This window comes from Eublepharis macularius, chromosome 16 (assembly GCF_028583425.1).
Source record: "Eublepharis macularius isolate TG4126 chromosome 16, MPM_Emac_v1.0, whole genome shotgun sequence".
Classification (NCBI taxonomy): domain Eukaryota; kingdom Metazoa; phylum Chordata; class Lepidosauria; order Squamata; family Eublepharidae; genus Eublepharis; species Eublepharis macularius.
This window is the reverse complement of record NC_072805.1, coordinates 15,101,138-15,126,679: the sequence shown is the minus strand read 5'-3', so window position 1 is coordinate 15,126,679 and position 25,542 is coordinate 15,101,138. Positions and strand designations below refer to the sequence as shown.

At 47.5% G+C, this 25,542-nt stretch overlaps 1 protein-coding gene across 2 annotated transcripts in view; it reads right to left on the bottom strand.

Moving 5' to 3' along the window:
• Window positions 1-18,856, bottom strand: part of KCTD15 (potassium channel tetramerization domain containing 15) — an 84,253-nt gene extending 65,397 nt beyond the window's left edge. Inside the window, exons 1-2 of one of the 2 annotated variants that reach the window (XM_055000182.1) lie at window positions 18,588-18,856; window positions 12,165-12,343 (exon numbers count right to left, since the gene is read on the bottom strand). In XM_055000182.1, the coding sequence (XP_054856157.1) occupies window positions 12,165-12,328 (164 nt within the window). In that variant the 5' untranslated portion in view covers window positions 12,329-12,343; window positions 18,588-18,856. Of the gene's footprint in view, window positions 1-12,164; window positions 12,344-18,160; window positions 18,285-18,587 lie in introns of those variants that run through there. The other variant, XM_055000181.1, reaches the window with a different exon arrangement.
• Between the last annotated feature and the right edge of the window lie 6,686 nt (window positions 18,857-25,542).

Below are 25,542 nucleotides of genomic sequence, written 5' to 3'. Positions count from 1 at the left end.
CTATACAGCCCGGAAAATCCACAACAACCATTGTTCTCCAGCTGTGAAAGCCTTCAACAATATATTAAGCAGGGTCAGCCCAGGTTAGTCCTTGGATGGGAGACCACCAAGGAAGTTTAGGGTTGCTACACAGAGGAAGGCAATGGCAAACTATCTCTGTTCATCTCTTGCCTTGAAAACTCCTGCAGGGGTTGTCATTAAATTGGTTGCAACTTGATGGCACTTTGCACGCACACAGACGGGAGTGCATTCAGTGATATTACTGTATACATTATGACTAATGCAATTTATTCTTGCACTTTCGTGAGTCACAGCTTGTTTTTTTAAACAGGATTTTTAAAAATCCTGCATTTTCTAATTGTAAGCTACCTCGAGCAGGACTCTCGATCTACGGCATAGAAATGTTCTAAATAAATGCATAAATTTCGATGCATTTAAGTGATGCATCTAAGGAAGTGAGCTCTGGTTCATGGAAGACTAAGTGTTGTTAGTCTTAACAGTGCCATGGACCACTGTTTAATGTCAGATGCTTGATTAAATGTTAACAAGGGCCGTTTCCACACTACTCACCTTCATCCAGAACGCTGCGAAACGTTGCGAAAAAAACGAGGAAGATAGCATCTTCCGGAGCGAGTTTTGCGTGATGTCGCGCAAAACTCGCACGAGAAGACGCTATCTTCTGCATTTTTTTCGTGACATTCCGCAGCGTTCCAGATGAAGGTGAGTAGTGTGGAAACGGCCAAGGTTAACAACCACGGATATAAGCCAAGTAAATAAACAAACTTGGTGGGCAGAGGCACAGGACCCAGACCTATCCTATGTGACTTGTGCAAGAGCAGCCAATGCCCCCACCACAAAAGCAACTAGGAGTTTGTGTACAGAAATCAGCAGGGAATCGGGGTTTCTCCCCTGTGAAATGTATGCATTTGTTTCAAGAATTTCTAAGCTGCTTTTCCAGAGATTCTCCTCTAATCACCTTACAAAGCAAAACACAATAAAAGTATAAATCACAGAGGTTATTAACAATTCAAACCTCAGCAGCCAGCATTAAAAAACAAACAAACATAGCAAGAGCATAAAAACCACCAAAAATGAGTCTCATGAAACAGTTCTCAGAGTAGAAGCACCCTCTAAAAATGGTTTTAAAAGATCAGCTCCAGAGTTAACCACATCACAGTGTTCTTCTCACTAACGTCCCGCATGCTGAGAGCAAAAGCTTTTGGGGAGGACCCCCAAGGGACTCCTTGTTCCCTCAGTCACTCTCTGCTGGGTCCCCCCAGTGCTGCTGTGATGTCACAGCTTCATGAGCCAATGACATACAAGGGCTTATGGTCACGAAACTAGAGCCTAGCTTCAAGGTCCTGGGGACCCAAACACGAGACCAGCACCGGAGCTCTTTGACCAAGGAGAGGTGGAGTGAGTGGGATGGGTAAACTGAGGGAGCACCCCAGAGTCCTTTGCTCAGACAGCTTGAGCAAGCGAGCCAAGCCACGTACCAAAGACCATACTGATGGGGAAGTTTTTGCACACTAATTTGGTACCTGTTTCTTTCAATTAAGGGCAGCAAGGAGACTATTTAAGATCAGCAGACTATGAGGTCCCTTTGCCTGAAGGATACATTCACTTGGCTACACGATGGAGTCAGCCTTGATTTCTCTAACAGTGCAATCCTAAACAGAGTTACGCCACTCTAAACCTATTGATTCCAATGGGCTTAGACTGGAGTAACTCTGTTTGGGATTGCACTGTAAAATGCTTATCAAAGGGCAACTGTTTCCTACTGTGTTTTAGTGTGTGGGAGGTCCTTACATTGGGTTGGATTTTGCAGACCCATTCCTGCAGCACACGTGCTTTCCTCTCCCAAAGGAAAGTTCCTACTGCTAGAGGAAAACACCTGTGGATCAGGTCCTTTGGATTCAACCCTATGCATGGATTTTTACAAACTTAAATAAGGAGAGTGGAAAAGGAAACCACCTTCCACTCTCTTCAATTCTTGCAAACTTCAGAGATTATGAGACTAACCACCTTGGAAGGAATTATAAAAGGATCAATAACGTAGAAAAGGGCAATTGCCTATGGTTGAAATATTATTGGAGAGGTGAAGAGACAGAAAAGGGAGTAAGCGAGAGGGACACGTGATGCAAACATCTGTGATTGCAACAAAGGGTACGTGTAAAAAGTGGTACCGTTTTAGCCCATTTTAGGGGGAAATGCTCTTATAAAAGGATTGGGTATCATATAATTTTGACACCAGAGGTTATCCCTCTCATTCATTTTAAAAGGACTTTTCTAAAGCTAACACACTGAATTTCTGTCTCTTATCTAATGGCAGGAACAAACCATACTGGCAGAAAACTGGAACGATCAATTCTGTGCATTTCTCTCCACGTTTTATCTCACCCTTCCTCCAAGCTCACAGCAGCACACATAGTTCTGTTCTCCTCCATATTATCTTGATAACATTCCTAAGAACATAAGAAGAACCCTGTGGGATCAGACCAGGGGTCCAGCTAGTCTCACATCCTGTCTCACACAGGAGCCACTGGTCAACCAATTGCCCAGCACGAGTGCTGTTTTACAAAAATGACCATAGTCATGAAATGTCAGAATATTCCCGTCAGAATACTATCTATCTATCTACTTTGGATCACCAAACGAACCTGTTAAATGCATAGACACATGCCTATACAATATGAGATTGTATTGACTGCTGTTTATGAGTATTTCCTCGATGAGGTGGTCTCTCTTGCATTTATTGTCTAGTTTGTTGCCTCTTGTTCATTGGGTCAACCTGCAGGTGGTGGTTAGAGATCTCGTGGAATAACAACTGATCTCTAGGCCACGGGGAACAGCTCCCCTGGAGAAAATGGCTGCTTTGGAGGGTGGATTCGATGACATTATGCCCTGTTGAGGCCCCTCCCCAGGCTCCACCCCTATCTCCAGAGGCCCCTCCCCTCCCCAAACCCCACCCTCCTCAGACTCCACCCCCCTATCTCCAGGAATTTCCTTACCCAGAGCTGGCAACCCTCGCATAGACCATGAATCTGTCTAACCTCCTTTTAAAGCTAACTCTGCTCGTTGCCATCACTGCACCCACTGGCAGATAATCCTACAGTTTAATTAGAAGTTGAGAAAAGAAGTACTTTCTTTTGTCCTTCCTGAGACCTACCACCCCCCCAGCTTCACTAAGCGGCCTCCAAGTTTGGGAATTATGGGGAAAAGAAAGCTCTCTCTCTCTAGCCACTTTCTCGACCCCCTGCGTAATTTTATATTTTCATTCTGTCTCTTCTTAGCCATCTCTTTCTAGACTAGGCCCCAGACTCTGCAGCTTAGGCCAAGAGAGCGAGTGACTGTCACCAAGTGAGGTTCTGCCCCACTGCAGTTCCCCCCCCTGCCCCCGCCACACCGTGTCTAACACTGGCCGTTTCCACATGGCTTACCTGCTTGCGTTATGTCCCAGCAGATCGCGCAAAAAACGCAGAAGATCGCGTTTTTTCGCGCAGATCTCACGCAAAACCCCGCAATCTTCCGCATTTTTCGTGCGATCTGCCGGGACATAACGCAAGCAGGTAAGCCGTGTGGAAATGGCCACTATTGCTGCATTACCTCACAGACATAAGCCCACACCAGATGAAGTGTGTACAGGATCGTAGCCTTGGGCTGCAGTCACATGCCTATTTACTCGGAAGTAAGTGCCACCAAACTGGGTGAGCTCCTTGCGTGGCTCAGGACGCATGCTCCCAAGTCTGCGGGCACGGCGGACTGCAATGAAGACAGCAAGAATGGAAACAGTGCAAGACAGTGGTGGGGTAGTTGGGGGGGGATCTACGGACCAAGTTCAGTGCAAATGAAGCCAATGTGTTTTTTGCTTGCTCCCTAACAAACTTGTGTTAAGATTTCAATAGCCTGAAGAATCCGCCTATCTTTATTTCCAGTGAGCAGTTATGCCAGCACGGAAGAGCTAGCACAAAAGACTCAACTGGGAGGAAAATGTATATAAATTCAAATTGTAATGTTCATAAGTGCAAAGTGCTAAGTGCAATAAATAACAATACAATAGAAAAATTCATACAGCAATTAATAATACAATTCATACAAACTGTGGTGTTTTTTGCTCGCTCCCTAACAAACTTGTGTTAAGATTTCAATAGCCTGAAGAATCCGCCTATCTTTTTTTCCAGTGAGCAGTTATGCCAGCACGGAAGAGCTTTCAGCACCTTTCCTTCCTCCTTTATTGCACAATTTTCTTGAGAATGTTTTCTGTTCGAGATAGTTGCTACCTGGCTTGTGGATGGCGCCGTTGTGGGCTGTCAAGATATGTTTCTGCCACTCATCTGCCCTCACTCCCTCTCACAAATGTTCTCGCTCTTTCTCTCTCTCCTTCACAGCTGCAGCATTTCTTTCGGCCTTGGAACAGCATACTCCCATTATAAAGCCACATGGCAATAAAAGGAAAAGGGCTTTTGTGGATGTATATGTTAACAACTCACAACAAGATGGTGACAAAGAGGTCTTCCCAAAGGTGCAGGCCTTCCTCTTGGGCTAACCAGGGAGGAGCTCCAATTGGGGAAAGAAACTTAAAATAAATGGGGCACTTAAGAGGCCAATTTCTCTTTATAAAAATAAAGCTACACAAAAGAGTTACTTCTCTCACTTTTTCAGACCCTATAATGGAAGACAGTTGTTCTACAAATTCACGTGTGTTAGGTTAACTCCATTACTAAAGCACTTCGCCTGCTGAACATAAAAAGGAAAGCCCCCCACTCATGCTCCACAAAAGGTGGTCTGTGGTGAGGTAGATTCTCATGGATGGCAATGAATCATCTCCACTTCTCCTCTCTGGCAGAAGTTCCACAATCTCCACTTAAATATTCCTCATTTCTTCTCAGTCAACTCAAAAGGCATCTAAAAGCACTTATATCTGAGTGTCAACCCTCTTAAGTAAAACAGTGCGGAACTACAAGTGACAAAAGGCACAGGTTGGACACTTGTCAGCTTCCCTCAAGTTTTGGCGGGAAATGTCGGCAGCTTGGCGGAATGTTGGACAAGTGACAGTTGAAAAGTCCATTGGACAGCAGTCGGAGAGCCAAGCTGCGAAACCAGGATGCCTACATTTCCCATCAAAACTTAAGGGAAGCTGACAAGTGTCCAATCTGTGCCTTTTGTCACTTGTAGCTTGGCCATTAGAAGAGCCAGTGTAGAGACTGAGTAGGCAGGACTTCCAATGTCACCTCAGCCATAAACTCTCAGGGAGAGCAAGCCGCTTCTCATTCCAGGAACCTCTATCTCGCTTGTCCTTCAAAGAGTTTAGCTATCCCATGAGGGGGTGTCAAGCTGGGAGACGGCATCCACCAAACTTCATGGCTAAGGGAGAATTTGAACCCAGGACTTCTCCATGTCGCCCCAATATACCAAACAACCATGTCTGCTTCAATGCCCCCATTCGCAATATGGGGATAATTGCAGCCGTCTACATTGCAGGACTGTTGCAAGGATTACATTGCAGGACTGTTGTAAGGATTTTAATGCTGTTATCTGCCCTGAGCCTGCTTGCGGGAAGGGTGGAATATAAATACAAAAAAATACTGCAAGAATGTTGCTGGACATTTGGAGCAGTCCTTTACCAATATGAAGCTTGACCATTCCAAAGTTACAGAGCTAAAGGAACAGTAACATAATAATAACATTCGATTTTATATACCGCCCTTCAAGACAACTTAACACCCCCTCACAGCAGTTTATAAAGCGTGTTATTATTATTATTATTATTATTATTATCCTCATGACAATCACCCTGTGAAGTGGGAGGGGCTGAGAGAGCTCTGACAGAGCCGCGACTGACCCAAACTAGCCTAGCTAGCTTCAAGCGGAGGTGTGGAGAATCAAACCCGGTTCTCCAGATTAGAGTCCTGCTGCTCTTAACCACTACACCAAACTGGTGTAGTAACATTGGAATTACTGAGAAAGCTCTTCTACTCAAGGATGAGAAGCAGCAATATTGGGATATCTTCCTCTTCTCGAGTGAGAAAGGAACACTGGACTGTCCGAGAAGGTTCCTTCTACCAGGATGTCCTCCTCTCAAGGGATAACAAGCAAGTAAGGAAAACAGCTGTGTTTTGCCCCTGTGGTCTCCAAAATCAGTGCTATCCTAATGCTTGCAATGGAAAGATTTCGGAACAAAAAAAGGTAAAACTCATCCGATCTTGGAAGACCTGCAGAGGAAGGCAACGGCAAACCGCCTCTGCTTCTCCCTTGCCTTGAAAGCCCTTTGCTGGGGTTGTCATAAGCTGGTTGCGACTTGACTACACGTACATATTTAATCAAATTAGGGCAACTGACACACCATTTTGGGAAAGGTATGTTTCTGAAGCATGACTGCCCGACAGCAGCAATGCCGGTAGTATGGAAACTGCAAAGGAGAGTCAGCAGTTTGTGTGTGTGTGTGTTAACACTTCCACTGCTTGCTGACCCTCTCCTGCATCCCCTCCTCTTCACAGCCCTTTCCCATCAGCCCTTGCTCACAGCAGCTTTTTCTTGCTATCCCCTTTGGCAGGCGAGGCTGCAAAGCCACAGCCTGTTCTTGGGTTTTATCTGTTGGGGCCCCCCCCACTGGAACAAGGAAGTCAGTCGTTCAACATCATTCCCACGAGGTTATTCTGTCGGACAGAACTGTTTGGGGGCGCATTTGGGGGCCAATGAAAAGGGTATGGGTCGACGGGTTTACAAACAGAGATTGCATCATATTGTTTTTGGTTCCAGTTTTCTGAAAAATTCTGTGTATTACAGGTTTTACGTCTTGCTGTCCCCTACAAACATTTTAAATAAAATAAATCAATATTGCAGAGCCAAGAACATGGACACAGAGTCCGGAGGGGTTTCAGGGAAGAATAAGGAGAAGAGGGTCAGGAACCCTGGCCTGCTGATTCTCCCCTGTATTTGTTTTATGGCCTGGGAATCACACGTAGTTCTGCCGGATCAGCCCCATGTCACACAAGCTTCTTGATCCATATCTTCTGATTCTCTGAACGTTTGCGTTTCTCTCTTACCGTCCTCTTTCACAGGCTGTCTTTGCACTTGGTTCTTCAGCTGAGCTGAGGAATTCTGTCTTTTCCATTTCAGACTTGTTGTTTTTTTATGGAGGGGGGAATTCTTTCAATACTACCCGTTGTTATTTTTTTTGTTGTTCTTTGAATCACGAAGCAGATGTTTGGAACGGCAGCTTGTCTCTGTAGATGCCTTGAAACCCAACTACTCCCCCCCCCATTTTGCTTTCCAGCGTGCCGTAAATGCTTCTGGGAAATGTTCCTGGCACATGTTTGGCTCTGGCAGAGCAGGGGTCAGGCCCCTGGGGCCCCACCACTGCCCTGTGTGAACGGAAAGTACACTTCAGATTCAACATCTCCCTACGTGGCTGCACACTGGAGGGGAAGATGAGGTGCAGTGGACATGGGTCACGCCGTCTTTCTGAGATGTTTCCCTTTCCTCTAAAGTGTCCAAAGGGTTGCCCCAAGAAGACAGTTTGAACACCACTGCCGTAAGTCGTGGCTGCTACTTTAGAAACCTTTGTGCACTGAATATAAACCCAATAAACCCAAAATTACACTGTTAAAATAGTAGAGTCCAATAGCACCTTTAAGACTAACCAACTTTATTGTAGCATAAGCTTTTGAGAGCCACAGCTCTCTTCGTCAGACGGCTAACTCCTCTGGATCTACTGTCGAAATAGGGATCCTTTGAGCAGAGGGGAGTGGGGGGAGAGGTTTAACCCAGCTACCATAATCTGAAAAAACTTTCACAAGGTGTATCTTGAGAGATATTCATACCCAACGCCAAAGCCAAATGTACCTTGGAGTAGAAAATGTCCCATAATGCTTATTTGGTGGCCAAAGAAATTGTTTCTCACAAAACCTGCATTAATAACAACAGTAACAGTTGCCAATTTGATGTGTATCTGGGGGACTTTTGCACCCAAGGAACACATCTGCCTGGGGTGAGATTTATCAGGAGGAGCTGTTTCTCTCCAATGCTTCCTTTGAGCAACGTTTTCTGGGGGGAAAACTTCATGGAGTATTTTTTTTAAATCCCAAATACAATTTACTAGCTCATCTCAAATGCAGAATACAGTATTTATTTGAAAGGAAGACGACCCTGAACGTAAGATGACCACCTTAAAAATTATACACACAAAGAACGGTTATTGCACATAGCTGTAACTTGTATGCGAATGTAAGATGACTCCCTTTTTTTTGGACGGCCTGTGAGGAAGCCTAGTCTTGAATCTGAGTCAATAGTGCCAGTAGATTTCTGGGGTTCTTTTGTACCCCAGTTGTCTTTTTGTTTACAAAATGAAAACAGTAGTTGGCAAATGGCTGTACTTTGGAAAGACTGTTTTCAAATGTCTAGGGGACATTGCCCTAAAAGTATAAAGAACAGTCAAAGTCCAGTTTGGGTGGAAATGTAACCCCAACTTTGCTAACTTAATAGATAAATGTAAACGCCCTGACCTGGATGGCCCAAGATACCCCTATCTTGTCAGAGCTTGGAAGATAAGCAGGGTTGCCCTGGGTAGAACATGGATGGGAGACCACCGGGGACGTTCAGGGTCACTACACAGAGGTAGTCAATGGCAGACCACCTTGTTTCATCTCTTGCCTTGAAAACTCTACAGGGTCGCCATAAGTCAGCTGTGACTTGATGGCACTTTCTTCCTCCTCCTCCGCCACCATCATTACCAGCACCACCAAATAATTAATATATCAAGCTGGCTGGCTGGTTGGTTGAGACAAAGTCGGCTGAAATTGAATCCCACGAAGACGGAGATCCTGTATGTGAGTCGTGGGGAGATGGCTTCGGGACCCCGGCTCCATACATTTGATGGGGCACCACTTACATTGGCCCCGAGAGTTAGGAGCCTGGGGGTGATTCTGGATTCCTCCCTGAAGATGGAGGACCAGATCACGGCAGTCGCCAGGCCCTCCTTTTATCATCTTCGGCAGGCCAGGCAGCTTGCTCCTTATTTATCACCCTGTGACTTGACTACAGTGATCCAAGCAATGGTCACCTCTAGGCTGGATTACTGTAACGAGCTCTACGCTGGGCTTCCCATGGGCCTGATTCGGCGGTTACAGCTGGTACAGAATGCAGCGGCGTGGGTCATTACTAGAGCACCGGTGTGGGAGCGCATTACGCCGGTGCTACGCCAGCTGCATTGGCTGCCAGTGGAGTACCGAATCAGGTTCAAGGTTTTGGTATTAACCTATAAAGCCCTATGCGGACTGGGACCAATGTATCTGCGGGACCGTCTCTCACCGTATGAGCCCCAGAGGACTCTTCAATCTAGTGGAAAATATCTTCTAAATGGCCCTGGCCCTAGGGAGGCCCGCCTGGCATCGACCAAGGCCAGGGCCTTTTCGGTCCTGGCCCCGGCCTGGTGGAATGCTCTGCCTTGCGAGACTAGGGCCTGGCAAGATTTGCTTGCATTTCGCTGGGCCTGTAAGACGGAGCTACTCCGCCAGACATATGGCTGATGCCGGGCGGTGCCCCCCCCCCCGGAGGGGGGTTAAACTATTCCCCCATGTGAACACAGATGCTATTGCCACACTTATTATTACGGTATGGATTTGCTCTGGTAACACCACTGTGTGTATACACTAAACTTTTGCTATGTGCTGCTTTTAATTTTTTTTAAAAATTATTTATATGTAATAGATGTAGATGAGATGATTGTGTTTTTTAAGGTGTTTTTAATGATGTGTATATTTGTATTCTGTTATCCGCCCTGGGCCTGCGAAAGCGGGGAGGGCGGAATATAAATACAATAAATTAAATTAATTAAATTAAAATTAAGCTAGGATTGCTTAACCCTACCTATCTTTGCAACAAAATCATTCAGGCGGCTTGCATTTGTACCCTGCACTCTTCCCTCTTCTCAGTTTGACAGAGATCTGAGGTGGCTAAATCACAGAAATATGTATTATGATGTTAAAAGCCAGCACCGTGTTGTGATAAGAGTGCTGGACTAGGATCTGGGAGACCCAGGTTTGAATCCTGACTCTGCCACAGACGTTCACTGGATGACCTTGGGCCAGTGACACCTCTCAGCCTAACCTACCTCACAGGGTTGTTGTTGCAAGGAGAGGATAGCAATGTTGCAAGGCGCTCTGGGAAGCAATGTTGCAAGGCGCTGAAGAGAAAAGCAGGGTATAACTATTGAAATGAAATAAACAAAACCTTTCAGACAGTTTGGAGTCTGGCCAGCGCAGAAATCCTGACTTGCTTCTAAACAGAACAATGGAAGTTTACATAGATCCTTTACAGCTGGGGTAAAAATAATTTCTCCTTATTGCAGAATTAAAGGTAGTTCATTTCATTTCCCAACATTTCTATCCCATCCTTTGAGTTCAAGACATATTAGGCTCACAACAATCCTCTGAAGAAGGCTTGGCTGAAAGAAATTGACTTGTCAAAGCTCCTGCCCTGAACATAGCAGCCATTACCATATAAGCTGGAAGCATCAGTGTTCCATGGAAACCCTGGCTCAATCACATTTCCTAGACATGTACAGGTGAGAGTTCAGGTACAGGTGCACATGACTCACACATGTTATAAGGTTGCTGTGTGAAACGCTCATGGACCTCCAGCTTTCCCACAGCAATCTTGTTTGCAATTGGCTGCCCACAGGCTAAGATTCCCACAGCCATACCCAACACACTAGTCACTGGGAGCTGTTTCACACATTAGGCTGGAACCAGAGCTGCAGCCAGTCTCAGATCTCTGCTGAGGACACCTATATGGTTTGCAAATAGGCACTTGTCTCATTCACACGTGGAATGTTTAATATACACTTGAAAAGAAACAGCCGTGGGCTTCGAAACTGCAGCGTGTGAAGGGAAGTCTCCGAGGGCATTCGCTCAACAGAACAGAAATCCACTACCGAGTTCCTGCTGAGTGCAGGCTGTTAAAATCGGTGGGAGTTTTTTTTTAGTGGCTCAAACCCCATTCATTTCACAGGGATTTCGGTGGGAGAATTTCCCAGTGGCATTTTGCCCTGAACTTGCTGACTGGGTGCTCCAATTTAAGATCTACCGGGTCTTCCTCTGCAAGTCATGCATGCATAGTTACAATGGGATTAGAAGGGTGTAACTTTGGTCAGGATTATGCTGCTGTGGACCTATGAGCTTTTGAGTCATTCTGAACTGTAAACCAAACCAAGACCATGCGGTAATATGGGTACCACTGGACTGTGCTCTTCCCATCCGATGATACCGTTTTCTGATTGCACCTGCTGTTAAATCCCTTCCTCCTCAACTGTCCCAAAGCTCAATCTAAGCGCTTCCCGAGAAGGCCCTATTGCAAAGGAACGCTGCCTCTTGCAATATGAGGACCCCACATACTACACATATCTGCAATCCGCACTGGCATGCACGCCCCCAAATCTTGAATCAACAAGGATGGTAAAGAATTACCCAGTGGATAGTTTCATAGAGACGCATCCAGACACATTCTCAAACACTTCCATGCACAACATATGCACTTAGAAAACGGGTGCATTCTTGGACATTTCCATTCGCTTTACTCTGGAGCAAAGATTCTGGCCCACATCAACACACACGCTTGCAAGAATCAGGACCAGACAGACAGTGCAGGAAAGAACTCTGATGAACAGAACAGACTTGTCAATCCTAAGCATGTTTCTTTGAGTATGAATATTATTTCCCCCCCCCTCCCCCAACAGATTTTACCACTGAGGTTAGGATGACCGCAGACAAAAAGCAAGTTCCATGGAAATAAGATTTTACAATAAACCTGGCTGAGAGAGCAGGGAATAGATTCCCCCTTGACAGCTCTGCTAAAAACGCAATGGCCGGTCTTGTGAGAAGTCTCTTGGGGTTGCTGACGTGCCCATGTTAAAAACCAGTTTTTTTTTTAAAAGATCTTTTGCTTTAGTATCGATCAGAGAAAAACGTCCTCAACAGGTGCTCCCAACAGAGCACTCTATAAACAAAAGGGGGAAAATATCAGAGAGCTAGTCTGGAAATCCCAGACGCTTTGCAGTTCCCTTCTCCATAAACCCCCAAACTGAATTATGATCAGCACATGGCCCTTCAGGTAAACTCCATCCCCACGCATTCAAAAGACATTGGGAGAAAACGTAGCCGCCTTACCTGGAATCTGGGTATTTTGTCAACGTTGCCAAGCTGCTGGTATACATGTGTCCACCTACATCAATGTGCACAGGAGCATTGGATTTGGTCAGCTGAGCTGGGAGAGGAATTCCTTGGGCAGCCAGGGGAGAAACTGGAGACCGTGTTAAAGACAGCCGGGACATAGCTCTTCCTTCCTCCTAGAAAGAGGGGAGAAAGGACAGTTTTTTCTCTCTTAAATGCAGCTATGCATTATTACCTTGATTCCACAGCGTGATCACAGATCTAATAAGATCATTTTTGCATCTGCCTGATCACATATTCAGCTAACAAATTATTGCCACCTCCGTAATTAAGTGTATTGGCATCATACTCTTCCAAGGACCAGAGGCGAAGAAAAAGATGCTTATTAGCAATAAGAAATCAAGGGGAAAAAAATCTTTTTCAAGGTGTCAGCCTCAAGGGGCATAAAACAAACTGCAAAATTCTAATTAAAGGTCGCGGGCTTATGTGTTAGATGTGAAATATCCCCTGACAAACGAATAACCAATTTGTGAATTGGGATTCAGGGGTTTTTGCAAGTTTGTCTCAGTAACGAGACACCTCTAAATTAGTGACTTCCTCAATACCTAAGGCATTTCTTTTAGACATGTAGTAAAATTTACATCAAATTTAAAACTATTTTATTTGGATTCTTTTTAAAAATATAAATACCTGCCAAACAAAACTAACACCCAGTCGTTAGATTTCCAATGGAAAGGAAGCGTGGGAGTCCAAATAAGAAAAAAATAATTAAAAAGTGACCACTTCATATACCATCTCAAACCATCCTTGAATCTCCTACGACACCAGCAATGTACGCATCTCCATGACAATCCTAGTTACATTTAAATACTTTTTCAAGGCAAATTTAAGCTCAAAAGACGCTGAAAAGAAAGATACGCACAAAATCCTCAACGATTTGAAAACATTACGGGCTTGGAAAAATGCAATAACAGAAACACTTTGGCATACCCTCAGGCTCCCAGAGACCGGTGAACATCAATTTTTAAGCACGGACAACCGAGCACCACCTCTAAACTGCAAAAAAAGACAATTCTGTAGCAGAGACAGGTAGCTGGCTGAAAATCCTGCCCATTCTTGGCAGTGGCAAAGCAAGCCTATCACACTTCTCTCCCCTTGTGTATTGAAGGAAAATGTGCCAAACACCATAGCTATTCAACGTTTCTGGAGGTAATTTAATTTTCTTGGTATTTTGGTTTGCAGTCTCTCCACAAAGCAGCCATGCTCTGCTAAATTTCACAGGCTCTTCCTATGCCATATTCTACAGCAAATTACCGTTTCCACCACTTGGACTATGTTTCTGAGTGGATCAGAAAACTCTTTCCTTTCATTTTTAAATAGCATCAGATTGCAACCGCTAGCCCAGGCAAAACCATTCCACTGTGCAACAGAGAACATTCCTTAGAAAGCACCTCCCTCCTCTTTCCCCCCTCCCCTGAAATACACAGCAAAGGAATAGCAGTATCCCGGACAAGGAAGCTGCAACTATCGTGCAGCTCTCGGTATACATCACCCCGTTATGAACCCACATGCTTTTTGATTTCTCTGGACATGCAGACTGGACATCTACCCTGCACAAAAGCCAAGGAGAGGCACTATCCCAAAACTTGAGCCACTTGACAGGAATTCAATATTACCCTTCTGACAACAGCACCGCCTTCGAGGGGGAAAGACGAAGGAGGGGCTGCGCTTTCTCCTGTCCTCAGCAGGCCCTGCCCAGAGGAAATCTCCAGCAAATTCATTCCCATCACAAATAAAAGAACGATTTCTGCTTTTAAAAAATGAAATAATTATACTTTTTAACCCCATTGCCTTCTGCTGTTTAGACTTGCTTGTGGGTACACATGAAACTGAGCACTGCTTCACAACCAAAGAACACTCTCAGTTCTTCCGGCTGAATTCCTGGATTTCATTCTCAGGGTCTCCAGCCAGAAGTATGATCCCTCCTCTTTGTTCTTGCCCTAGGTAGCTTATTATCCCTAATAATTAGCTCATTATCCCTAAAGGTACAGGCTGTTTTAGAGTTACAAGAGCTACCTTAGAATCCCCTATAATTTCAGACAGCAGGGTTTTTTTTTTCCCAGAGAGGAATCTCCTTTGTAGTTCCTTGCTCTTTTGCACTGAAAACTTAACATACCTGGAACCACCCAATTTTTTCCCTCATTTGCTAGACCTCTTTATCTTGAATTGTATACTCTCCTGGGCTAGCAATCAAAACAGCTAGGTGAAGATCAGGGGTGCCAACCTGCCTATGCGAAACTCAGTAGCTGGACTCCCACTGGAATAAGATCATCTTGCCGGAGTTCTGGGTCGATTCACACATACTCAAGGTGCCTTAAGATCTGGCGGACATTTGTCCACCAGCTCATTCCTTGCTCTGCAAAGCCTATTCCCAGTCTCAGCCCAAGTCCATTTATCTGGAAGTATGGTCTCCTGGCTGGGGGATTACTTCCTGCCACATCTGAGCAGGAATGCAGTTTCCCCCCCCCAATCCAAAGCACATTTACACAGAAAAAGCACATTTACACAGAAGTTAGCCCTCCCTGTATCCAAAGAGACTTACTTCAAAGTAACAGCAGCCATCGTTTCTTATTCAAGATGTAACTCTAGAGAATTCACACACACACACACACACGCCCCGTACAGGATTTCCTGACCCACCTCGGTGCATTTTTGACATCTCTCTTCTGATGGGATACAGAATTCAAGGGCTGCAACCCAGGAAACAGAGCAGATTTCAGACTAAATCTGTTCTGAATTAGTAAAATGGAGGCAGAAATTCCAAACAAGCAAACAAAAAAGAAACCCTGAAAAACTCGCCAGCTTTATGGTTCTGTCAAAGAAGATGAATATTGTGCTATGAACTTGCAACCTACAGCTTCCTTCTAGGTCAATTACAAAGACGGGTTTTTGTCAAGCACCACCTACACAATATAAAGAATATCCTGACCATTTCTAAGCAAATATATTTTTTGGTATTAAGTTTCTTATACAACACATACTTAAAGAATGCCCCGGGGGGCGGGGGAGCGGGGAGGCAAGCTCCATCCCGATTTAGTTTTCAAAATCTTAGTGCAATCTAGTGAAAGCTGTTTTACAGTCAGGAAGAATCTGATGTACGTAATCAAGGTTCAGTTTAAAAAAATAAAGACCCAACAAGACTGATATGCACTTCAGACAATCCACGTACAGTTTGCCTGTGACAAGAGGGTGTCATGAGAGGTGCCTGAGGAAAGAGGGCAGAACCCACTGTGCCAGTCCCACAACGGGATGCGAGAGCAGAGACTGGTTTCAGAGGGGTTGACGCAGGAGAACTTCCCAGTGACTGGTGCCATCACAGAGGGCGGAGAAAGCCAGGGATGGACGTTTGGATACGTAAACCAACATGGCACCCCTAGTCAAAGGAGCCCATTCCAAAATCCTCTCCCTCTTTGTGGCATGGGCATGTTTCCAAAGCATCCCTCCCCAAGATCTCTGCACAGGCGGCTCCCCTCTCTCCCTGCCTTCCCAACACCAAGTGGCTGCGCACTGCTTGTAAAAACTATTTGCCCATGGAAAGTGAAATAATCACCCTCCCGTGCTCATTTACACACAAAATGATTTTGTGTCCCATTGAGCGCACAGTTGTTCAGCACTCTAGGGGTGATTAAACTAGCTAGGCTGCTACAGCTTGAGATTATTTCACCGAATCGTTTTTCTCCCCCCCTCCCTCCCCCTCCACGAAGCTGCTTCTTTGCTAAGCTGTTATTTTAACCATAAAAGGTAAACAGAAGGCAGTTGTAAGAGCTCCAATTCAACTGCAGGCCCCCGGCGATCACCCTAGGGCAGAGAATGCTGAAAGACTGCAGAATTTTCCAGTGTTGTCTCCCTCCCTCCCTCCCTCCCTATCTCTCTCTGTGCAGCCTACAGGAATACCCTTCATTTAATATATACCCTCTCTAGATGATACAATATGAAATCCTACTATAAAGAAAGAAAGACTTCAAAAGTGCAAGAGAAGTTTGGGGTGGATGAAGCTTTGCCTCCTGTGCACACAGCTTGGGGCCGATCCTATCCTGCTGATGATACAGGGAGGGAATACAGTTGAAATTGGCTGCAGAGACGGAGGCTCTGAGCAGGTCAGGGCCCAGGGAGGTGAAAGGTTGCGGAAAAGAAACAAGGAATCTCTCTGCAAGGGATTCAAAAACACGGAGGAGGAGGAGGGGAAGGAAGCATCTCCGAAGTTTAAAGCAAGGCACACAAGCACTTAAAAAAATAAAAGCCCACAGATGGGAAGCACGGCTAATTAAGAATGTAAAAAGCCTTTTGTTGGTAAAGTTTTATTGTTGCCAGGAATTTACAAAAAAGAGAGAGAGAGAGAATTAATTGAAACTAATGCTGTTATTCACTCGGTGCTGTTTTAATTCCTTCATGCCCATTTAAGACGTGGAATGAAAACAGCAGGTTTTTAAGAAGCTGTGCAGGGATCCCGGGGAGTACAGCCAAAGAGGCATCCTCCTAGCCAAGGGACGCCCCTGTGGGCCTCCTCTCCTCTCCCCTCTTGGGTATCCAGGTCGACCCAAATGCACTGGTGGAGAGCTCAGTCCAACGGGAAGTTCTCCTGCACAAGCCCCATTGCAACAGCACAGGTCTTGGGCGGTGTACCAGAGATTTCAATTTCTCCCACACCTTTTGCAGAGAGCAAACTCCAGAACAGGTGTTGTCTGGGGCTCTCTCAACCAAGCTGCTCTTCTCCTGGGGTCTTTACTTGAATGTGAAGGGTGCTGACCTGGCCTTGAGCCTCCTCCCTCCTTCTCTGCCCCCCCCCATCTTCATTCTCAAGACATTTTGAAGAGCACACAGTTACCAAGGAGGCCGTGGACTGGGTGGTCCTCCCATGAGACCTGCCAGATTCAAAGCTCCGTCTGGACTGCCCATCACTGCCGCCTAGGCAAAGGATGCTCAACTGGTTGAAACCCAATGAACCGAGGACCAGACAACTCTAGTTGGCCACCCTGTGAGAAAGGATGCAGGACTAGGTACACTCGGGTCTGATCCAACCGGGCTCTTATGTTCTTAGCTCTGCATAGCCAGAGCACTTTGAGAGCCAAGCCTCTGTATCAATGCCTATTTTTACAAAACCAGAAGGCTCCAGCACCGGGCCTCGAAACTTTTCAGCTACAGATGCACAGGACTTGTTAGGCAAATCTCTTGTGTCCTTGCACAGCTCTTTCGCATGTGTGTGCACGCATACATTTGCACACACCTGTGCCGGCAAAGTCCAGGGGACTTTGGGTCTTCGGAACAGCAACTTGCACTCAAGTGCGGGAAGTTTCTTCTCGAGCCTTGACTTTCCTGCCCCTTCTGTTCCTGTCCCAGAGCCCCAAGCCCCCCAAACTTTTAGCTTAAACACACACCCTTCTTAACAGCAGCAGAAGCCAGCCACAGTGGAAGGACACACACACACACACACACGCAAAATTAAAATTAAATTAAAAGAACAACATGGCGCCTTTGCTAATTCTCCCACATCACAAGCAAGGTAAGGGAGATAAAAAGGAGGGATGGAGAGGTTGGGGGGGGCGGGGGAGAGACTGTCTCGCAAAGATGCAACCGATGGAGGCGCCCATGCAGCCGGGGCGAGCGCCTGAATCCGGGAGGCCGCGTGTGCCACCCTGTGCATGTACCAACAGACATCCCAACCATCGCCTACAGTGCTGGGGCAGAGGCTCCAAGCGAAGGCGGCTGGCAGCCTCCCCCGCCCCCCCCCCCTCCAGCCTGGCGCCAGAGTTTCATTCACAGCCCGCCTGCCCCCCCCCATTGTCAGCCTCAGCGTCTCCCTCGGCCTTTAGTGCCCCGCTGCCCCGGGGGGCATCCGTGCCCCGCTGCCCCCTTCCGGGCGCCCTCGCCCGCCCCTCCCCGAGCCCCCCGGTTCCGCCCGCCGGCCCGGCTGCCAGCGCGCGCGCCCTCCGTACCATTCACGGGACCCCCGCCGGGAGCGCCGCTCGCTTCCCTCCGCAGCCGGCTAGGCGGGCCTGGGGAGGCGGCCGGGCAGCGGGGCCGAGGGGGCTCCGGCCGCGCGCTCCATGCCGCCGCTTCGTCCTTTCGGGGCGGAGAGAAGCCGCCAAAGCGCGCACGTCGGAGGCGCACCAGCCCGAGCCGGCCCCGCCGCGCCGCGGAGGGAAGGGACGGGGAGGGAAGGGAGGGCGGCGGTCGCTTTAAAAGCCCAGCCTCGCTCGCCTCTCGCTCTCCGCGCAGCGCCGGCCCCGAGCGGAGTCGCCCGCCTCACCCCCCCCCCCCCCGCCGCCCTGCCGTGCCATGCGACCCACCCTCCCGACGTCGGGCGGGAGGAGCCCCCGCCAGCCCCGGGAAGCGGCCAGCCAGCGCCCTGCCCTGCCTTACCTGGCGCGCGGCAGAAGACGGGCGAAGCTCCCGGGCGCTCCGGGCTCGGTGCGCGGCCAGCTGCCCGCCTGCCTGCCCGGGCCGAGAGAGCCGGTGGGGCCGCCGGCTCCTTTGTGGCTGCCCGGCGTCCTCCTCCTCCTCCTCCCGCGGCGATGGCAGAGCGGCCGCCCCCCGCCCGGGCGCCTCCGCCGAGGTCCCTCCCGCCCCCCGCCGCGTCGCTTTCGGTTTGTTTTTGTCTGGCTGTGCCGAGAAGGGGGAGCCTGGAGACGGAGCCGCCGCCGCTGCGATGGCAAGCGAGGCAATCAGCCGCCCTCTAAATACGGCGCGGAGGGAGCCGAGCCGAGCCGAGCGGAGGGGGGGGGCCCGCAGGAGCCGGCTGCTCGCCCGCGGCTCCGCAAATGCCTCCCGGGCACGGCGTCGGGCGGCAATTAGGCTCGGCCCTTTGCGCTCCCGCCTGCGCTCATTTTGCGAGGGGAACGGAGAGCCCCCCCCCTGCAGATTTCCTGTTGCGGCTTTGCAGAAATGAACTCTGCTTTTTAAAAAATCCGCCCCCCCTCCTCCCGCGGAGCCTCGAGCGCCTCTGCCCTCCCTGCGAAGCGGCCCCCTCCCCGCCTTCGCCCCGCTCCGTGCAGAGGCTCCCGCCTCCCCGCTAACGGCTCTGACTGGGCCGGCGCTGCTCTTGCTTGGCCGGGGGGATAACGGTTCGGCGCTGCCCCGGTGGCGGGCCCGGAGTCACGTCCTCGCACAGACTTGCAGGGAAAGGGGCGCGGGCGAGAGGGACGCGGCCTCTGATGCAATCTTGCCCGGGGCGCTCGCTTGCAACCGGGCGCGCATTTGCGGCTCCCCCCGAAGGCGCGCCGGGCACGTTCCGCGCAGCGCAGGAGGGTCGCGCCCCGGCCCAGCCCAGCCGCACTTGTTGAGAAACTAGACCAAGTTTGGGGGAATTTTTTAATGAACCCGAATCGCGACTCCGAGCGGGGCGAGGGCGGAGGGGGGCCGGCTCCCCGGCGGGCGCCCCCCTCGCTGACCCCCTTTGCGAACGTCTCGCCTTGTGAGCGCCACGTTTCCTGCAGGCCCTTGCGAGCGAGTGACGTCCCCGGCCTCGCATTGTGCGATTGGAGAAGGGCCGGGGCAGGCCGCCGCCGGCCAAATGCGCCATTGCAATTGATGGCGCACGGCGAGATGGAGAGGGCTGCCGCGGCCGCCGCGCGGGGCTGAGCCGGGAGGACAGGCGGGCTGGCAGGCAGGCAGCTCCACCGGCGCTCCCGCCGCTGGCCCGGCCGGCCCTTCCCCCCGTGGAGCCTCTCCCCGCCCCTGCGCCGCCTCCGCCTCCCCTCCCTGCGCCTCCAGCCCTCGCCATAAACTTTGAACAAAAGCAGCTCGAGTCGGGCCGAGCGTTTCTGCCGAGCGCTCCCGGCGCCGCCCGGAGCCTTCCTGCTCGCCGCTCTCCGAAAGGAGCGGCAGGCTGGCTGCCATCAATGGAGCGCTTCTTTCTTTCTTTCTTTCTTTCTTTCTTTCTTTCTTTCTTTCTTTCTTTCTTTCTTTCTTTCTTTCTTTCTTTCTTTCTTTCTTTCTTCATTGCTCTCAGGAGAAACTGCGTCCATCGTGCAGTGCGTTTCCTCCTCACCTATCAAATTCCTTGGAGGTAGAGCAAGATGGGTAGCCGGGTTTGTCTGTAGCCGTAGAAAAGAGCAAGAGTCCAGCAGCACCTAGAAGACTAACAACATTTGTGGTAGGGTAGGAGCTTTTGTGAGCCTCACAAAAGCTCAGTACCCTACCGCAAACGTTGTTAGTCTTAGGGTTGCCAGCTCAAGTTGGGAAATTCCTGGAGATGGGGGGGGGCGTGAAACCTGGAGAAAGTGGGGTTTGGGGAGGGAAAGGACCCTGGCATGGCATAATTCCATCGAGTCCACCCCCCCAAAGTAGCCATTTTCTCCAGGTGAACTGATCTCTGCTGCCTGGAGACCTGTTGTAATTCCGGGAGATCTCCAGCCACTACCTGGAGGCTGGCAACCCTAGGTGCTACTGGACTCTTGCTCTTTTCTACTGCTATCAAATTCCTGGGATTGTTCCAGAGCAATCACAAGATGAGTGTTGGATCGGGGATGTTTTGCCATCTAGAGCTCTCACTTGTATGCCTTTCTCCTCCTCTTCCTTGCCAAGTTGGTACAAATCCCTACCCGCCACACACCACTACTACATTGTAATAGTGTTAAGAGAGGCCTATCACCTCAAGGAAGAGTTTTCAGTTAAAACCCTGGGCAATGCCCCCACCCCTTACAAAGTATTGCCCAGCAGGCTGTGCCTTCTCTTTCCCAAGCAGCATAGTTTGAAATCCAGATGTTAAATTTGGCCAGGCTAATCTGTGATCTGGATTTCTCCCCTTAAAATTACTGGCTCTGTCTTCTTTATTACTCATACAGTTTATCCAGAATAAACTTTGACAATTATAAATGTACAATAAGCACATTTAAATTCAATAAATGTGCAAATGTGGATCTGGAATAAACATGGAGCATTATTCATGCGCTTGTTATTGGCAACATTATACTATCTAGCAGTTCAGGAATTTGACTCAGATAATTGGGACACTCCTTAACCGTTCACCTAACTATTGCAATTCAAATCTTGGGGCACGATACGTATGTGTCTGGTGTGTGGTGGGGGGGGGGGAATCTGTAGCTAAACACATTTCCTTTAAAAAAAAACCAGAATTTATATATCTTGATAAGTGTTCATCCAGCTAGCTTATGGAACATGTCACAACCACCACTTTCCCTTTACAGGTTTGACCTTGAGGGCTACCTTACGCTGTCCTGATTTATTTTTTTTTGCTTTGTGTTTCCATTCATCCTCTCTGTCTAAAAGTTCCACATCAGGTCTTGGGTGGCGTACTGATAATGAGAAAACAGCTCCTTCTCTTCAGCTCCAGGATCATTGCATCAACACCCCCCTCAGTTTTTCCCAGTCCTTGTAACTCCCTGTATGTATGTGTAACAGAAGCCTGCATGTGTGAGAATGCAACAAAGTGCACATCTGCAGCGCCTGCTAGCTGCAAAGAGGAGCAACTGCAGAAAAGTTATGTAATTTTTTTTATTTTTTTGGCTGCAAAAGGTCAGGCCTCGTTCAGGAGCCAAAGGACAATTAGAAGCACCTGCCTCTGTTGGAGTCCTCGCAAAAGAGAAGCCAGTTTAAGGAAGAAAGATTAAGAAATGAAGATTTCGTCCCCTTGGTTTTTGCCAGCATATGGGGGGAGGGAAGGACTGGCTGCCCTACTCTGTGATTCCACTGCTGAGGAGCACAGGGAAGGAGACAAATCCTCTTAAAATACAGGGTTTTTTTAAAAAAGTTATCTTCCATAACAGGGATAAACAGAAACTTTTTTTTCCTAAGGGGAAGGTTTATTTATTTATTTATTTACTTCCTAAGTACAAACTACAGGAGAAGAGGGAAATTTTCTCATTAAAGTTACATCCCTGCAGTTAGTTCAATTACTTGATATATGCAGAAGATGTTGTAAATTTAAAGATTTAAATAGCTTACAAAGATGCCGGAGGCTCCATCAGTTAATTTCCTTAATTTATGGATTTTTTTTTTTTAGTTCAGCTTCTGAAATGGGGGAAAAGAAGAAGAAGAAGAAGAGAGAAAGAGAACTAGGTCAGTGGAGAGATTTGCATCCAGCTCAGGACTGCCGGTTTGGTTTGCCCGGGCCACCTTCCTGGTGGAAAGTGGAGGTGCCCTGGCTAGCCAAGAAACTGGGAAGCAAATGCCGGAGAAATCTGGCTCCCCAAAGAGCAGTTCTGGAAAAAAGGACTGGACAGGAAACCCTTAACGTCTAAATTGGGGACCTGTTTGTAAACAGCTTCCTGTTTTAGCAGTTTTTTCCTTTAATGTGCATGTTTTGGGGGGGGGAGCATCAATCTCTTCTGCATTGTTACACAGATTGGAGGCTGGCTGCAACCTGTGTCTTTCATATCCCTAGACTGTCAAATGGAAAGAACGATTCTCCCCAATATCTTAATGTTGGAGTCCAGAGCTAGTGAGGGCGGGTTGATTAAAAACAACTGGGTTTGCCGTTGATATGGGTCTAGTGTGGGTAGCTTTCCCTTACTCATATAATGCCATTGAAATGGATGATCACTCTAATGGATGATACGTTTTATTAGCTTGAGCTAGGAAGCTCAAGACAATGCAGCCACCTGGATTGAACTGAGACTTAGGCTTCCTGTCCTATTACCAATGCTGATTTCTCCACACCCACCACTCCTCTGCATACCCTACCCTATCCAATCATGCCTGCTATTGTCATTCACCGGCTATTGTCATTCAGCATCTGAAATCACTCCACTTTCCAAGATATAAGGACAGATGGACTCACATTCTAGCTGTATCTGAAGAAGCGAGCTGTGACTCACAAAAGCTCATCCTCCACCACAAATTTCGTCAGTCTTATAGGTGCTACTGGACTCTTGCTCTTTTCTGAGCTACACTTGAAATTGTGGACCGAATGTGATGGATTGTATCAAACCACACTGCTCCGATAAGTGTGATGCCTTCTGGTGAAAAAGACTGTTGGCTTGTATCCACGGCTCATTTCGAGGGGGAACACACAGGAACACAGTTCCGGCAGTTCCCCAAAGAGGTCACATGTCAGGTGGCCCCGCCCACCTGACTCGGCTATTTTGGTCCTGGATTGGGGCCAAAACGGCCCAGATCGGTCCTCTGACGGGTGGTGGATCACTCTCCTGTTCAGTAGTGACTTGATCCTGACCATTTTGGGCCCCTTTTCAGCTATTTTCAGCCCCTTTCCCCCCATTTTGGGCCCAATTTCTGTCCTGAATGGCCAGGATTGGGTCCAAAACAGCCAGGATAGGTGATGTCGGGGTGTGGCATATGCAAATCAGTTATGCCAATGACACACTTCCAGTGATGGCAAGGGGTGTGTGGCATATGCTAATGAGTTATGCTAATGAGTTCCTCCAGCTCTTTTTCTACGAAATGACCCCTGCTTGTATCCTATCTTTCCCCTCAGCTAAGTCTGAACCCTTTCTCTGGCCTAAGGAGCCTTCCACCAATGGCTCTTCAGGTTGGTAGCTCTCCTGTGATGGGAGAGGCTGAGGCCTGTGGAGCCTCCGTCCAGTGGAAGAGGCTGTTCAGTTTGAACTCCATTGCTGGCATAAGAAGCCTTCCTCTAATGGAGGAGGGTCTTCTACTTGGGGCTAAGGAGTCCTCCTCTTATGGATAAAATATGTCTGGATCTGTTCTGTCCAAGGAAGGCTCTTTGCTTAGAGGAAGGATCCATACCTGGTTGAACTGTTCTGTGTAGGGGTTAAGAACGCGGGACTCTCATCTGGAGAGCCACGTTTGATTCCCCACTCCTCCCCTTGAAGCCAGCTGGGTGACCTTGGGCTAGTCACAGTTCTCTGGAGCTCTCTTAGCCCTACCCACTTCACAGGGTGAGGGATAATAATGAAATACTTTGTAAACGGCTCTGAGTGGGCATTAAGTTGTCCTGAAGGGCGGTATATAAATCAAATATTATATTATTCCTCTGCTTGAAGCCAGCTGGGAGACCTTGGGTCAGTCACAGCTCTTTCAGAGCGCTCTCAGCCCCACCCACTTCACAGGGTGATTGTTATGAGGATAATAATAACATACTTTGTAAACCACTTTGAGTGGGCATTAAATTGTCCTAAAGGACAGTATATAAATCAAATATTATTAGTATTATAACAGGATGGCAAAATATAAAACAATGGAATTATAGGACTTTTTCAAAAAGATCCAAACCATGTTACCTATACCTGGTGTTAGAAAAAACTATTATGCTGATCTGTACTAGGTTTGGAGGATCTATTCCAGCGCCCATCTCAAAAATCCAGATGTTCATGAAGGTATACCTCAGCAAATCCCGTTTTACACTCTTTTTTCTTCTCCGTTGTGTTGGTGCGTCTTTTGTGGCTGTGAATGAATACATACATATGAATTAATCTTTCAAAGATGTAATCCAAACTAAATAGTATCAGGAAGTAACATTGCAATGCGATTAAGTATTGGTGTTTTCAATCTAACGTTTCTTTTCCCACTAGATGAAGTTTCTAAGATTTGCAAGGTACATGTCAAGGACGGGTATATAAATGGAGTTTTATTTATTCACAACTCTAAGACTAATTGCTTCTCTTTGCCTGAAGGCCAAAAGATTGGTTTTAATACGACACTTCAAAAGTATTCATAGAACTACAGAGATACTAAAGTGTCATTGTTTTAAGAAAGAAATCTCACTGTGGTACTTGTGACCCTGAAAAATAAAATCTTCCACCAACGCTGTGTTTTTTTCCCAAAGTTGCATTTAAAGCTTAACCATTTTAAAAAAAACTGTACAAAGGAAAATATTAAATATCACGCCGCATCCAAGAAAAAAAGAAACCGTTTTAAAAGGAAACCTGTCTTCTGAGTGCAAGTATTGTGCCCTTTATAAAATACATCCAAATTCATGACATGAAACTTGTGATCTTAAAAAGAGAATCTCACTATTAAAAATGTTAGGATAGGATGTGATTCTGGCCTGGGTTTTGTTCTTTAAAATTCTTTTGCTATGCAAGCAAGATTATAAATAAGAAAATAAATAGCGACGGCAAACAGTTGACTGTGATGCTTTACCCTTTTCCAATCAGCATATCCTAAAGATTTCTAACTGAAGATGTTTAATTGCAAACAGACCCACTACGCTGCATATTTTGCATTTGTGGTTGAGTTGGATTGCTTTGAGGACAAAATATTAGTTGCTAATCAGGAATTTCTTGCCGCTGTCTTTAATCTACGTTCTGTGCTACTCTGCATAGAAAAATTCAATTGAAGAGTGGGTGAAGGGCAAGATCCTTAAAGGAGTTATGAAGCTCAAGCACCATAAATGAGAATACCATAAATATGGACAGAGTGGGGGAAGCAGCAGAAA